This window comes from Colossoma macropomum, unplaced genomic scaffold (genome assembly GCF_904425465.1).
Source record: "Colossoma macropomum unplaced genomic scaffold, Colossoma_macropomum, whole genome shotgun sequence".
Lineage (NCBI taxonomy): Eukaryota > Metazoa > Chordata > Actinopteri > Characiformes > Serrasalmidae > Colossoma > Colossoma macropomum.
In genome coordinates this window covers 17,589,859-17,606,497 of record NW_023494788.1, presented here as the reverse complement: position 1 = coordinate 17,606,497, position 16,639 = coordinate 17,589,859, and the positions used below count along the sequence as shown (strand labels likewise).

General features: G+C 40.0%; 1 protein-coding gene across 1 annotated transcript in view; it reads left to right on the top strand.

Moving 5' to 3' along the window:
• The first annotated feature begins 412 nt into the window (after positions 1–412).
• fat1b (FAT atypical cadherin 1b) overlaps positions 413–16,639 on the top strand; it is a 56,528-nt gene continuing 40,301 nt past the window's right edge. Inside the window, exons 1-7 of the mRNA XM_036568668.1 lie at positions 413–570; positions 1,169–4,458; positions 6,264–6,578; positions 9,255–9,316; positions 9,778–10,092; positions 12,312–12,522; positions 13,103–13,242. Of these exons, the coding sequence (XP_036424561.1) occupies positions 1,176–4,458; positions 6,264–6,578; positions 9,255–9,316; positions 9,778–10,092; positions 12,312–12,522; positions 13,103–13,242 (4,326 nt within the window). The 5' untranslated portion in view covers positions 413–570; positions 1,169–1,175. The remainder of the gene's footprint in view (positions 571–1,168; positions 4,459–6,263; positions 6,579–9,254; positions 9,317–9,777; positions 10,093–12,311; positions 12,523–13,102; positions 13,243–16,639) is intronic.

Sequence of the window (16,639 nt, the reverse complement as noted above, 5' to 3'; positions counted from 1 at the left end):
TAATCTCGCTTTTCCATCAGCAGAATCTTTCCTAAAGGTACAGGAATTACAACAGCCGTCTTTCTAGATATCCGTCGCTTCTTTCTCCAGTGAAATGTTTAAAAAGCGATTGACTGACGTTCAGGACTTACAAGAGCTTCAGAGATTAAACACATCACATAAAGGAGAACTGCAGTCTGCGTGATTTCCTTTCCCACCCGTATTCCGACAAGACCTGCCTCCAGCGCGAGCTTCGCTACTTTTGCGCCAGGATTGGCTAACATGACTTACTCTTGCGATGGGATTGGCTAGAAGGATTTACTCCTGCGCTCGGATTGGCTGGTGGTTCTCACATTCAAACGACGGATTATTTACTAGCCAGTCCTAACGCAGGAGGCAGTTCTTGTCGGAATACGGGTGCGGAAAAAATAACGCTGTGAGTCCACTGGTCCACGGAGAAACAGTGCGCGGGAGTGAAGACAGAGGAAAGACAGCAAAGCACTTACAGGGAATTTATACACTGGAACTGCTGGCTGTTTTGAGTCCTGAGTGAAAGTCTGGTTGGAATACAGTGTTGTCTTGGCTGATAAGGTGAGTTAAACCAAAATTCCACAAGCACGCTACAGTACGGCATTTTCAAATTGGGCATTTTTAAATAGAGTACCCGTGTTTTCTTTAACTTCATATTATTTGTGTGTTATTCCATCGTAAAGCACACTGTATGATGGGAATGTCTTGTAAATTGCCACAGCTGATTGTGAGACGGCGCCACCTGCACCTTCTTCTCATTATATGAGCTTTAAAGTTGTTCAGTTCAGTAAATGCTGTGGGAGCATGGGGGTGTCAGAGCATTAATGTTGCATAACCCACATCTGTGGAGTGAGTCACTGAAGATTGAAACTAGAAACAGATAAACTTAGGAGTCTTTCATGGCTCGTCTGGTCTGCATCAGTGCAGTGATCTAAGTGGAGGTGCTTGGACCCGCTGCAATACAGTATTGCTATTTAGGCTGCTGGAAAACTCTGACTCAAATATTTGTTGTTAGAATGAATGAGTGTCTCTATAAACATCTGATTGACAAAATAAGTTAACTTATCTGTGACAACAGAATGCATATAGGAAAAAAGTGTGTTCTGTGTAATTCATGGTGTCTTGGATATTTCTTTTACATTCCTTTGTTCTTTTTTAGTGCGTTCATGTCTTCCTGTGGCACAATGGGTAAATGCTGGAGTCATCATCTCCTAATCATGCTCCTTATTTGGACTTGCATAGTGAGCCAGCAAACGACGGACACATTCCCTTTAAAGTTTACGCACTCACTCTACAATGCAACAATATACGAGAATTCTGCTGCAAGAACCTTTGTTGAATGCCCAATTAAAATGGGCATTTTCATACAGGACCGATCTTGGGATATATGGTACAGAATAGAAGCTGGGGACCATGAAAAGCTATTCAAAGCAGAAAAGTATGTTTTGGGTGACTTCAGTTTCCTGCGAATAAGGACCAAAGGGGGCAGCTCAGCCACACTGAACAGGGAGGTAAAAGACAAGTATTTGCTTACTGTACAAGCAATTGAAAGACACTCAGGAGCAGAGGCACAAACCCAAGTGCAGCTTGAAGTTTTGGACGCAAATGATCTCAGACCGCTTTTTTCACCAACCTCCTATAGCATCTCCATTCCTGAAAACACTCCCATCAGAGCCAGCATAGGAAGAGTCTCAGCAACAGATGCTGACACTGGCACCAACGGAGAGTTCTACTTCAGCTTCAAAGATTGGACTGCTATATTCTCCATCCATCCAACAAGCGGTGTCATAACTCTCACAGGCAAACTGGATTACCTAGAGATGCCACGGTATGAGATTGATGTGCTAGCAGTGGACAGAGGCTTGAAGCTCTCTGGGAAAAGTGATGTCAGTAGTACAGCAAAGCTGACAGTGCAGGTACTGCAGTCCAACGACCATGCACCTGTTGTCAAAGCAGTTCCATTAACTCCAAGAAACACCACCAAGGATCCTATTTATGCGTTGGTGTCTGTGGAGGATGATGATGAAGGGCAAAATGGAGAGATAGCCTCTTTGAGCATAGTGGCTGGAGATCCACTCCAGCAGTTTAAGGCCATTAGAACAAGCCCTGGAGGCAAAGAGTACAAGATCAAGGCAAACAAAGAGGTGGTCTGGGAGGGATATGACTTTGGTTATAACCTTACCTTGCAGGCCAAAGATAAGGGAAACCCACCAAAGTTTTCTTCAGCAGTAGTAGTGAGGGTGAAACCTCCATATGAAAACATGGAGGCTCTGCAATTTGAAAAAATGATCTACAGAGTTACTCTTAGTGAGTTTGCACCACCACACTGTCCAGTGGTCATGGTCAGAGCTGTACCAAAACATCCAAATGTGAAGTATTTGCTACAGTATAAGATGCAACAGCACAGGAATCCATTCACTATTAACCCAAACACTGGCCTCATAACCACTGTGGAACCTGTGCAGGCAGAACGTGTTAGCCAGTATGAGTTTGATGTAAGTACTAGCAAAGGACGAGCTTCAGCTAAGGTAGTTGTTAATGTCATTGACATGAACAACAATGCTCCAAAATTTCAACAGTCTAAGTATGAAGCTAGCGTTGATGAGCATGTCCCTGTAGGGACTAGCATTTTAGCAGTCAGTGCAAGCGATGATGACGAAGGAGAGAATGGCTATGTCACCTACAGTATTGTTAGCATGAACAAAAAACCCTTTGCTATTGACTATTTCACTGGCATCATAAGCACATCTGAAGAGTTGGACTATGAAACGATGCCAAGCAAATTCTACCTAAGGGTTCGAGCTTCCGACTGGGGGTCCCCTTTCCGCCGCGAAGCAGAAGTTGTGGTCTTAATCACACTGAAAAACCTGAATGATAACCAGCCTCTCTTTGAGAACATTGACTGTGAAGTAGCCATACCAAGATCCTTTGGAGTTGGTGAGCAGATAATAGTGCTGTCTGCAATTGATGCAGATGATTTAGGAATTGTGAGGTATCGTATAAGTGCAGGTAATGAGAGGGACTTCTTCGAATTAGATCCAACTTCTGGTGTGCTAACGCTTAAAAGGCCATTAAGTGATGGTGGTGGCAAAGAACATCCTTTTCATGCTTTACATATAGAAGCAAGTGACGGGGAGATATCCAGTTCACCCATGCTTTTGAATATCACCGTTGTTAGCAGTTTGAAAGAAATGTACTCAAAGTGTGTGGAAACTGAAGCCCTGAGACGTTTAGCTGAGATGCTTCTCTTTGGCTCTAAACTGCACACTGAAATAGAAATGTTAGGGGAATTTGCAGACATGCATTCTGTTAACAACAGTGTACCACAGTTTGCAGAGTCCATTCCTAGTCAGTTAGAGGTTAGAGAGGACTTTCCAGTGGGGAATAGTGTAGTGCTTCTCAAAGCAACAGATGCAGATAATGGCTTCAATGGGAAACTGCTTTATGTGATATCAGGAGGAAACGTTGACAGTTGTTTCATGATAGAAACAGATACTGGATGGCTCAAAGTTGTTGAACCTCTTGATAGAGAAACAACTGACCACTACACACTTAACATAACCGTATATGATCTTGGTTTACCTCAAAAGTCCTCATCGCACATTTTAGAGATCAGTGTGCTGGATGTCAATGACAATAGCCCAGAGTTCCTAGAGCATGAGTATTCAGTGGACGTTAAAGAAGACAGTGCTGTGGGAACAGATATCATTCAGCTTGAGGCTACAGATAAGGATTTGGGGATCAATGGGGAGGTCAGCTACTCCTTTCTGACCAAAACAGACAAATTTGCCATAAATGAAGAGACAGGGATTGTAACAGTTAAAAGCCCATTGGACAGAGAAGCGAACCCATGCTTTGCTTTGAAGGTTGCCGCTTACGATAAGGCAAAACATGATCCTCAGTTGGTGTCCACTGTGATTCTGAATGTCATGTTAGAGGATGTAAATGACAACGCTCCTACTTTTTCTCCTTCACATTGCCGTGTGAGAGTACGGGAGGATATTCCAGTGGGCACCTTGATCTTATGGCTGGAGGCCCATGACCCTGACTTGGGTCAGTCTGGACAAGTGAGGTACAGCTTGACTGATGATGCAGATGGAAGCTTTCAGGTGGATAAAATGAGTGGAGCAGTGTACCTGTCACAGCCCCTTGACTTCGAGAGGAAACAGGCATATAATCTGACAGCAAAAGCTAAAGACAGAGGAAAACCAATCTCTTTGTCCTCAATGTGCTTCATTGAAGTGGAGATAGTGGACGTCAATGAAAATTTGTATCGCCCGTCTTTCCCCTTCTTTGTGGATTGGGGAAGTGTGAGCGAGGACGCCCCTGTTGGATCTTCTGTAATGAAAGTTACTGCGCATGATGAGGATGAGGGAAGAGATGGAGAGATACGCTATGCCATACATGATGGCTCAGGCCTTGGGGTTTTCACTATTGATGAAGTGACTGGTAAGTGGGTTGTTAGCTCACCCTGAGAAGTTCTGAATCACATATTATGAAAATGAGCCACACATTATGAAATGTGTGAGCTGACTATCGTAGTGCAATTTATATAGTCCATTCATTATGACATTTTGACACAATATAAAGGACAGCTTGCACTTTTGTAGTAATAAAAAAGTTTTGATATGACAGTGATGAAAATATGTGATAATATATTGCTGCTGTTGTAACAAAAACCTTTACTGTTGTATGGTCACTTAATATGAGAAGCAAAAAAGTTCTCAAATTTAATGTGTGTTAATGTAATGAGATGTTTTTTCAAGTACTTTTGGACCATTTCTATTGGTTTATTCATCATGAATTGTGAATTTAAAATCAGTTACAAAGTTTTGATATAGCAATGACAGTATGTTAGGCTCCATTAATCATGGAACTTTTAAAATACTATGAAAAGACCACCCTTTATCTAGTAATTTCATTTATGTAAAGCCAGTCAAAACAGCTATTAAGAGTAAGTTATTCATTTTTCAGCATTAGATAATGCTGAAAACATGTATACAACAGATAATTACACAAAAGTCTGTCCGTGTTTTCAGTATTTATTGTGTCCATCCTTTGCCTTTATTACAGTCTCCTTTCTTTTCAAGATATTTGCTTTTAGTGTTTCAAAGAAATCTAAAGAGATATTTTTCCACACCTGCAAAGTTCAATCTTAGAAATTAGTTACATTTTCTGCTTCTCACTATCCAGGTAATCCCAAACACATTCAGTGATGTTGAATTTTGGTCTCTGGGGTGATCAGTTCATTGCTCTGAGAACACCAGCAGCTTCTTTGTTTGATTTGCAAATGTTCTTTTTATATATTTATTTTTTCCATAACAGCTTTGGGACAGCTACACATCCTTTCAGACTCATAGTGTTGAGTTGTCTTCTCACAGTGGAAGGATGGACAGAAACACCTGTGGATTTTTTTCAGATTTGAAGCAAGAGTGTAGCTGATTTTCTCCTCTCTCTCAAAGATAAAAGCTTTAAGTACTGTTTATATGATAATGACAGTATTGGTGGTCTACCAGGTCTTGCATGCTTGTTTTTTTCGTTTTTTTTCTTTGATATTCCCCTTCCTTATGCAAATGGATTATCTTTTATCTAATCTTCTGAGACATATCTCCTGAAAAATGAGTAACTTGAGGCTGTTTTGACTGGAAATAGGAGTGGTCTCTGACTTTTGCGCAATACGGTATAGACTGATCAGTTATGAGGTATCACAGGAGAGAAGCTCATTTTTGATGTCTTCTAAGATGCATTTTTAGAACATGATATTGTTTCTCCCTGAGGTAAAGAATGATCACTCAAAGGCCAGCATGAGAGGTACTGTAACACCAGAACAATAGCAAAGCCCAATCTCCCTGTAAGCAGACACTGCAGTGAGACATAGCCAACTATAGAGTAATCTTCTGTTCAGCCTCTCAGACATGATAACTGTCCTTTTTACTCTTGTGCAAATTCTACTGATGCCAATTTTCAGTTTCACAGCAAGATACAGTATTGCCCTCACCTGTACATTAGTACTGATTGGAGCTGAAGTAATGCACTGTGCAAGTCTCTCCATGTCCCTGCACCAGTTCTTCAGCAACAGTTAGTCATATCTTAACTGCAAAGTTTGCTATGTAAAACACTCATGGTCATGTGATCAAGTTTATGACTGGGGAGTCAGCATAGTCTCTGGCTTAGTGCTTGATGAACATTTGCTAGCAGTACCTGAACAATGCTTAACATGTAGTTCAATATGTTTCTTTTTGTCTTTGTCATAGGTGTCATAAGGACACAGGAGATACTGGACCGCGAGACCACCAGTCATTACTGGTTGACGGTCTATGCCACCGACCAGGGGGTAGTACCACTCTCGTCTTCTGTGGAGGTCTACATAAATGTTCAGGATGTCAATGACAATGCTCCACAGACTTCAGAGCCTGTCTACTACTCCTCTGTGCTGGAGAACTCTCCAAAAGATGTGTCTATCATGCAGATCCAAGCCTTTGATCCTGACTCCAAAACCAGCGACAAACTGACCTACAAGATCACCAGTGGGAATCCACAGGGATTTTTTAACATTGATTCTCAAACAGGTAGGTTCATTTTTCCACCTATTGCATCTTAGACACAGGGTTAGTTTAAATGTACGAGACATTTATCTATACATTTAAGTGACTTTCACAGACTTTTAAGGTCAGAGCACACCAACCAAGCAAACAACAATAAACACAACTGTCTGATTACTGGGACAACTTAGAATGTTCTCTCTCCATTCACTCTGGTTCATTTGGCTCATCAGTCCTTTTTTGTGTCCTTCTAAAAACAACTCCAAACATTAGAACTTTGGTGTTTATTGCAGAATGTTCGGCCGGTCGGCTTTAACCATTAAGGTTTCTAATTTGATTGCAGGGTACAAACCTATGTACTACATTAGACCACTTAATTGTCAATGTTCAGCTTTCAAAAACTCTTTCCTGTTTTGTGGAGCATTTTCATTATGCAAATTTAAGTCCAGTCTTTTAAAGCCTAGAGACCTGGGAGAGTTGATAAAGTGAGGCAGCAGCTTCCAGCACTATTTTACTATCAGCATCTGCATTTCCATAAGCTGTAACTACAGAAACAAGCAGTTAGCGCTAAAACAAATGAGAAGTGTTAGTGATCCGACACAAAGGAGAGTACTTATTTAGGGTTTTTTTAAACTTCACTGCCCTTTTAATTTTCCACAAAGAGGTAAAAATGAGACCTTAATTGAATTTACTCCAGCTCTGGTACAGTTCACTGAGACAGCAGCTGGGTGATTAGTATTCTCTGAACAATATATAAAATAAATGCAGCTAATTAATTGGACTTGTACAAGCATTCTCAAAACTTCAAATTCAGTTGACATAAAATGCACAGCCTGTGAAGTGTGCTTTTACTTTGTTCCCCTGACAGCTTGTTTTGAGTTGCAGATATAGATCAGTTTATGGCTAGAAAAGTGAGGAATTGCAGCCCAGACTGGATAATACAACTGTAGAATACAGTATTAACGTACTGTGAGAGACCACTCTTCATTTATTTAAGTTCTGGTCAAAGTGGCCATTAAGTATAAGTTATCCATTTTTCAGGAGATATTTCTGAAGAGATCAGATATAAAATAATTCACTAACAAAAGGGAGGGCAACGTCAAAGGACAAAAAGCTATTGAGGGGTCCATGAGCTTGCCATAAAATATGATTTTTTGTATATGTTTCTCTAGCTTTGGGATGATACAGTATACCATGATAATAGATAATATAACAGATAATACCATGTGTAATTGGTGGCTTTGAGTGTCCATCTACATTTTGTGTGAAGCAGGCCAACAGACACTGAGGAAATCACAAAGGACTGACTCTTCACATCGGAAACCCTTCATACTTTATTCAGTCAACATCGGAGACACATGCGAAATGGCGTGCAAAGAGTTTACAGCCGCAGAAGTTGCTGCAGCAGTTTTGGAAAGTAGAGATGAAGATAATGGAGCATTTTGATGTGAAACATATGAGTATTATGTTATGTGCAAGTGCCTCTAAAGGAGAATTTAAAAAGATATGCAAAGGTCGAGAAAATTCCCTTAGATGCCAGAGGGTTAAAATTCAAAGTGAAAATGGGACTCATAGGAACCGTGCAAGACCTCGTAGACCACCAAAACTGTCACCATCAGATAAACAGTACTTAAAGCTTTCATCTTTGAGAGCAAATCAAGCTCCACTCTTGTTTGAGATCTGAAAAAATGCGCAGGTGTTTCTGTTCTTCCTTTCACTGTGAGAACACACTCAACACTATGACTCTGACAGAATGTATAGCTGTCAAGAGGCCCTTGCTGAGAAAAGACAATAGACAAAAAAAGAACATTTCCAAAAAAGAAAAAAAAGCACCTGGTGCTCTCAGAACAATGGACTGTCAGACCTCAGCATCACTGAGTGTGTTTGGGATTACCTGAGTCGTGAGAAGGAGAACATGCAACTTCTAAGACTGAGCTTTGGAGGTGTGGAAGGATATCCCTGCGGATTTCTTTGCAAAAATGGGAAGCAAGCTGAAAAGAAAGAAAGCTATAATAAAAGCAAAGGGTGGATATGGAAAATGCAAAATGGATAACTTGTACTTAAACAGGGGGCAGTCTCTGATTTTTATGACACATATTTATACATTTGCTGTGTGCACTTGCATGTTCATTTTTTGAGGATGCCTTATGTCTTTAAGCATGCTTTTTTGCAATTACACCAAAGATTAAGTACTTTACACTCTTCACACTGATTTACTTTGTTAGGTGCAAAGTGAAGCTGCAGCAAGGTGTAAAATAGGCAGCAGAATGATTTGACTTGAGTGACCAAATAAGCATTTGTACAACTGTTGTTATATAGAAAATGTTTCTGTCCTCATATAAAGGCATATAAAGTAAACTCCAACTTATACAACAACATTCCCAATAGGAGAACCATTATTTTCTCAGTTTTTGTGTATTTTCATTCACAACATGAACACAGTGGAATATTGATTAGTAAAATACAAAAGGTAACAAAAGGTAAAGTGTAGACTAAAATAATATACACTTGGTCTGTAGATCTGGGCTTTTTCAACACATATTTCAGGTTTTTTTTTATCAGTCGACACAACAGTGCTAGGACGGTGCAGCTTTATTATTACTGATTTACTTTGCTTCTGCTATATTATTGATTTCTTAATTCAGCTTACCTATAGTTCCAAAGAAGTCTAAAATCGATGTAAACTTTTTTCTTCGTGCACAGGTTTGATAACGACCACTTCTCGAAAACTGGACCGGGAAAAGCAAGAAGAGCATATACTTGAAGTAAGCCATTAAACTGGAGATGTTTAAAAGTCTATTCACACCGGAGCCAATGTGTTCCCCACTGAATCCCATTTCTCTCTTACCAAGCTGTATTAAGTGTTCTGCCGCATCTGCATAAGAAATAGCTGTTTTAAAAGGCACTTTTCTGCATTAAATCCAGTTCTGCTGATGTGCTGCTGGGGTGTAAATAGAAGAGCTGTAATTATGGGATGTCTTGGGCTGTGTTGATTGATTAAAGTTTTTGAACATCACATTCGATGTTCAGCCACATTTATACTATGCTGAGATGAAAGGCAGGCAGAACTTCGAAACTCAGGTAACATAATTATCTGACTAGTACTTTTGCTGGGAACATTCTCCAGATATTTGCTTGGCTTATATTGATGGACTAAACTAACGATCATATTTGGAGTCTCTGAGATTCATCTCAGCTTTTTCATGTCTTCCTTTCATCCAAAAAGGTGACCATTTCTGACGATGGCATTCCGACCATGTCTACAGTCATTCGTATGGTAGTGAAGGTGCAGGATGAAAATGACAACTCTCCTCAATTCCTCGAGAAGGTCTATAAAATCAAGCTAGTGGAGCGGCCAAAGGCGATCAGATGGGAGCCGGTTTATCGCGTCATTGCCCATGACAGAGATGAGAGTCCTTACTCTGAAATCTCATACAGCATAGAGGAGGGGGACGAGCATAGGAGATTCTTCATCGAGCCCAAAACTGGGCTGATCTCATCCAAAGAGGCTTTCTCAGCGGGAGACTATCACATTCTCACGGTATATTTCTTTCCTTCAATTCTCCATTTTGAAGTGCCAGGGCCAATACCTTTGAGACCTGCAATACTGTGCAAAAGTCTTAGGCATCTGAGAAAATGATATGTAGAACCATTTATTTGGACAAGAAGCATTTATTTATTCAGAAAAAGCTCTAACATTAGAAAAAACACAAATAAACAAATAAATAAACATTGCCTGTCAGTGTTATCTTAGCCATTTACAAAGCTCTTCTCAAGGAAGCATAGGATTTACAATCACCATCTAATACCTAGTTTATCTGATTAATCCTTCATTAAATCAATCAGGTGCTGCTGATGGAATTTAAAAGTTTTAGCATTTAGTGAATGCAGTGAGGTCAGGAACCAGACCTGTGTTCTTCTAACTGTATTCTTCTAACAATGATATTACTTTTTAAAAAACAACAAATCTTGCTACATTTTACTGGTTTTATGTTTATTTTAATGTTAAATAGTGTTTTTACTGACAAACTATTTACTGGGTTTTGCACAGTACTGAAAGTTCTCAAAAATAGAGCTGCCAAAAAGCATTCTTTATAGTGATGCCACATACTCTTAACAAAAAAGTTTCTATGTTGTCCCAAAATGGTTGTTTGACTTGGTGCTATATAGAACCTTTTTTTTAAACAAACCACATACAACAGGTTCTCCAGCATATAGAACAACCTTTTAACTGCGCAAAGAACTATTTAAGCATTCAAATTGTGCTTTGAGTTTTGAGTCATATATGCAGCCCTTGCCTATAATGAAGAACCTAGAAACGACTCCCTTTTTACTATTTTAGAAGATCCACTTTTAGTTTCCAAAACAACTGTTCAATGGATGTTTTAAAGAAACTTTTCTATAAATCAGGTGTATAAGCATGAAGAACTGTTGTAAAGTTTAAAGAACCTCAAAATAAGGTAACGCTTCTATACAAACTCTAGAACTATTCAGCTAAGCTGCTTTTGCTGCTTTCAAGTGGTCTCCGATTTATTGGAAAAATGAGTTTCCCACTTGGAGGCACCGCATGAACACTTATCAAAGTTGGATGATAAAGATGGGTTGTGACATCAACACTGTTTTAATCATGGTAAATTAATGGTAATGGTAAAGTAATTTGTGTAATTAAAGGTGCATGAGACAAAATTAAAGATACATGAACCTCTACCAGTTAAATATGTGAACTACATAACACTGGAACGATTTCTTTTACTCTTTGGATCCGCCTCCCATTCCCACCCCTCGTCAAAAGCACAGTGTAGAATCGATGGTGCTCAGTGTCAAGTTTATTTAGAGTTTGCTTGCCTTACCTGTCATTGCCATGACTTCAGGTTCTAGCAATGACGTCAGATGTTTACTAAGGGTATAGCTTTAGATTGAGATGATAAAAGTATGGCAATATGCTAACATTGATTGCGAGGAGATCAAAATATAACCTACATCTCAATAGACCACATGGAGTATGGTCCTTCTCATAGCTAAAACAACAATTTTACAAGATGCTGATAACAATGAATATCATGACTATCAGCTAGTTTACATCAAGGTGGTTGTGCTTGCTTTCAGAACCTAATTAATACATATAACCATCAAAACAGGGCTACAATACTGCTCTCCCCCGCAAAGTATTGATTTATTCTTCTTGGTAAATTATGATGACATACTGTAGGATTTTTTTTTTTGTCTAATTGAACTAATCAAGTACTCTCCAAATACTTCTTTGTACAGCAGTGCCGTTTGGCATAAGCGAGCTTCAGACTCCTGTGTCCCTTTAGTCCAGGAGGATTACAAAGTTGCAAGCATATAAACACTTGGCATTCGGTTCATACTGATTTGCTACTCAAGTTTGTTTTCTTAGCCATGCATACAGATATGGGAGTGGAGTAACGTGGCGTAGGGGAAGGTCTTCTAAAATGACTGACAGGAGGTCAGCGTAAAAATAGCCAAACCACATTTTATTTCTTACATTTATGTTCAAAGCAGCTACAAAAGAAGCTGTATGCCAGCTGATTGCTAGATTAAATGCAACAACCATTTCACAGTTTTTTTATTTGTAATTTATGTCAGACATGAAACACATGAATGTGAAATCTAGTAAACAACTTCAAAGTTAAAAGCATCTTTTTATTTTTAAGAGTGATTAACCAGTGATTGCAAACACACCATCTTCCACATTCAAAGACAACAACGCGCACCCTCACACACACTCCTCTCTCGCAGATTAAGGCGCTGGACAATGGCCGGCCTCAGAAGTCGTCCATCTGCCGGTTGCACATTGAGTGGATTGTGAAGCCTGAGCCGCCTAAACAGGCACTGGTGTTTGAGGAGACCTCGCTCCAATTCTCTGCCATGGAGAGTGATCCAGTGGGCCATATGGTGGGAGTCATCAGCGCTCAGCCTCTAGACTCTCCTGTCTGGTTCGATATCAAAGGTAATCAATATCATTCTCTCCACTCGTTTGAAAAAGGCGAAGGATAGGATGTAGAAGAACTTAATAATTCTAAATACTCCACTGCTGCAATTGATATGGGTCTTTAGTGGCATAAATGGACTTAACCGCTTGCTTCATTACCTTCATCTCTACCCTGCACTAATCAGCTTTCCTTAACTAAATCTCTCCTCTCTATAATCTCTGCTTTGCTGCTTCGTTTTTTTCCCCCTCTCTTGGCTTTGCGTACAAGAAGACACACACGCTAAAGAAGTGTTTCACATCGTTCAGATGGCTTGTGACCTGAACTGTAGAACAGAAGGTATTTGCTGACGAGTGAATGTCTCACCTCTGCTCTTTTGAGTGCTGTAATATTATTGCTTGTCACATATCCCTCGAAACAATAGTGCAACATTTGCTCTGTAAAAATATGAAAATGAATTCCACAAGATTACTGTGTTATTATGGCCTTCATTTATTGACCCAGTAACAGAATCCATATATCATATTATGCAAAAATGCCTCCTGTTTTTTGAAGAGTGCTAATTTTAGGTGGTGAATTTGTCCATATTGGGAATAACAGGTGGAAACGATGACAGCCGCTACAATGTGGAGAAGGGCAGTGGCACTATCATCATCGCCAAAGCGCTGGATGCAGAGCAGCAGTTAAATTATAACCTAACTGTGGAAGCAACAGATGGAACCAGATCCATCAGCACTCAGGTATTTCGTTCCCTTTGGCACATGCCGAAAAAAGGCGGAAATAATGTGTGCAGGTTTTTATCAGCTGAATAAATGACAGGGGCAGAAAGGGCGCATGGAAATGTTTATAATGACAGGATAATAGCTGTTTTTCAATCTCTGTGCTTATGCAATCCTAGTGCACTTTGTGCTTTTCAGCAAGAGCTGGTTGAGTACAAATCACCAGTGTAATGTAGAGCAGATGCTTGGCAGCAGAGTTTAGGGCTGGCATTGCTTAAACTTTAAAATCATAAGGCATTACAGTGCACAGAGATCACATATACCAGAAATCAATCTCATTTTACAGAGAGCGCTTCTGATTTGATTTACACTGCAGTTTCATGTAGTATTACATGCTTAATTCACGCCTGTGCCCAGCTATATTCCTGAAAGGCCGCAAATATCCACATACATATTCTCCGCAGTGGTTCTCAGTCCCAGTCATGGTGTCCCTGCGCACATATTTGTATATTTACTTTTTAACATTTCCTGATTCACTTAATCAGGTAATTATTGAGTCAGACATGCTAGAGCAGGGATCGGCTCTTTTACTGCCCTTTTGTGGCTTCACAGCAGAATTACATTTTAGGCAAAAATAAAATAATCCCTTTTTGCAGTAAAATAAAGCTCTGCTGAGCGTTCCTATACAGTTTAACAATAAATGGTCTTAAACGATGGAGTTCATGCAGCGTATAACTGCTAATTCACCAATTTTTAATCCTGAAGCTTGGCGCACAGACTGCTGGTCACAAAGCAATGCAGACAGCAATCTCGCCTAGCTAGTAGCTAAAGAAAAGGCAAAGAGAAAGATTTAAGACAAACATTGATAATTTGGAGATGAATGGACATATTTGCATTTATAAGCACTTCAGCTGGATTCCTTATACATTTAATCTGCAACAACAGACTGTCAAACACTAAAAAGTCACAAAGCTAAAGTTAACGTCTTGTTCGAATTGTCCTGTTACATCTTAAATAGTGCAGCAGTAGCATTCTGGCGACTCAAGCGTCATTTAAGGTGGAACGGGAAAATTTAAACGAGATGCTGGCAAATGGGAAGCTGACTTAAGCCTTGCGAAAAGTCCAACATCGAGAGATATTTTACAAGAAACTGTTCCACTTTCGAGGACGAGTTTCCTGCTAGTGATGCGAGAAAAGCGGCTATAGCTGAGCTAAAGCCTAAAGCAGAGTAAGTGGATTTTCACTTGTATTATATTTTCTAGTCTATACTAAGACATTCGCACATACTGAGACATATTTACAGCCACAATGGTAAAATGTTACTTCAGTAAAATGGACATGAAATGTTGTGGCTCCCAAGGTGGTTTGATTTTTGTTAAAAGGGCAAAATGGCTCTTAACATTTGAGTTGCCGACCCTTGTGCTAGAGCAAGGAAAGCTTAGAAATGTGTCTGACATGTTGGCCCCAGCACTGAGATTAAGGACAATTCGAATACTTTAAATTCATCTCAGTTCTTCTAAAGGAATAAGGTCAGTCATGAATACTAACAATAAGTGAAAGCAAAGGATTATTTATACGACCTCATGCTAGTTTACTGGCTGCTGGGTTCTGGTCATTGTTAACCAGATTGGCATGTATTGTTGAGATATTCTTTTAACGTCTTGAACTGCAACGGCCTGGATTCATCTGAAAACAATGGAGATGTTAACAGAACGGTTCAGTCAATAAAGCTAATGATGCTAACAGCGAATAATTGGATGCTAAGTTGTGGTAATTGATGGCTACTAGTTTGTTCCTTTTTTGAAACAACTGCATGGGCCTGTATGTGGGCCCACACTCAAATTCCTTACTCTCAAAACTGTAGAACTTGCATATTAGTTTTTTGTAGTTGAGATTGTGTAAATGATATAACAACCATGTAAATGGTTAGACTGGCTTGGGGGATGTAGCTTTTTGTACAGGCATGATGTCTTCCTGCAGCACCGATTATATTTAACCAGCACAGCTGCATTTCTAGCACAATCTCATCAACATTAAGAAAACAAACGTGGTTTTAATGTAGGATATCACATCACCCTGTATTACAAAGTCCAGGCATGAGAACAGGTGGGAATACTGCTATCTTGCTATGGTTTGCACAAAATAAATCAATAAATGAGCACTTTTTTAACTGGCTAATGAAATGAGTTTTACAGTTACTGGGGGCTATTAATTATCAATTGTCAATTAACCGTCACCAGGCACTGGCCTAATCAAACAATGTGTAGTTAGTTAACTGGGGTTTAACTGGGATTTCGGAGGTGGGAGAGTCCTGTTTTCTTCCATGCGTGGAACTATGTCAACTATGTTGGAACAGTATTGTTCAGTGTATGTGATATTATATGTTTTTAGCACTGATATCATAAAAATTTGTTTAAACAGAGGTTAAGCCTGGTCCTAGACTACACAGCATTCTCAATGGAGATTCTCCATTGAAAGGAAAATGTAGTCCAGGACTAGGCTTAACTCTGCCTTTCACCCAAGGCAAAGGTGCGCTTTGGCTCAGTTCAACCCTTGAACAGGCATGATGTCCACCAACAGCACTGATTGTGTTTATACAGCTGTGAAAGCAATCCTAGCCTTAACACAACATTACAGACTAGACTGAAAAGTGCTGGAGCACACTTTTAAGATTAGTAACTGACTAACAAGCCTGTAGTTTAAGGGGTTAATAATAATCTGATTACTGAAACAGGGTGTGCAAACAGCGAAAACTAAACTTTGAAGTGCTCTGGCCCTCCAGCCTTGATGTTCTGCTCTGCTCTGCTCTAGTTTCAGCCTCAGACGGTGGTTCCTGTATCACACTGGCTTTGTGTTGTGGTCTGTACTCCAGCGATGCAGGCCCTCTTTGTCCTTTAGTGTCACAGTGTGGAGGTAGTTCTCCTAGGGCTATACCTGTATATGTCAGCCGAGGCAGTCAGCCTTATCAGGTCACGGTGCGAGACTCATCTATCAGTGGAAGCAGGCTTGCCTGAGGGCACGAGAGTAATGCGAAGAGGAGTGATGTTTTCGAGGAGCTCGATGTTTAGGCTCTCAGCCTGCCTTTCCCCTTTCAGAGAGCTGTACCCTCCCGGGACCAGCCGCTGCAGTTTGTCATATTGTAATGGGCTCCTTGCATTTGGACATTTTCTAGGCCTGTGTAAATCTTATCTGCAATGTGCAGCTCAGCACAGACAATATTCACTTGGTACTGTTGCTTATCATAAGCAGCCATGCTTTATTTAGTATAATAGTGGATTTTTACAGTGTGCCTAAGGAGCTAAAACAACACAGCACAGTTTATGTCTCTCTTAAGCAGGGCGCCATGGGTTTTGCCACGATTATTCGCTTGAAGACAGAAAATACGAGCGTTGTATTGTTGATGTGACTCCGCAGCACT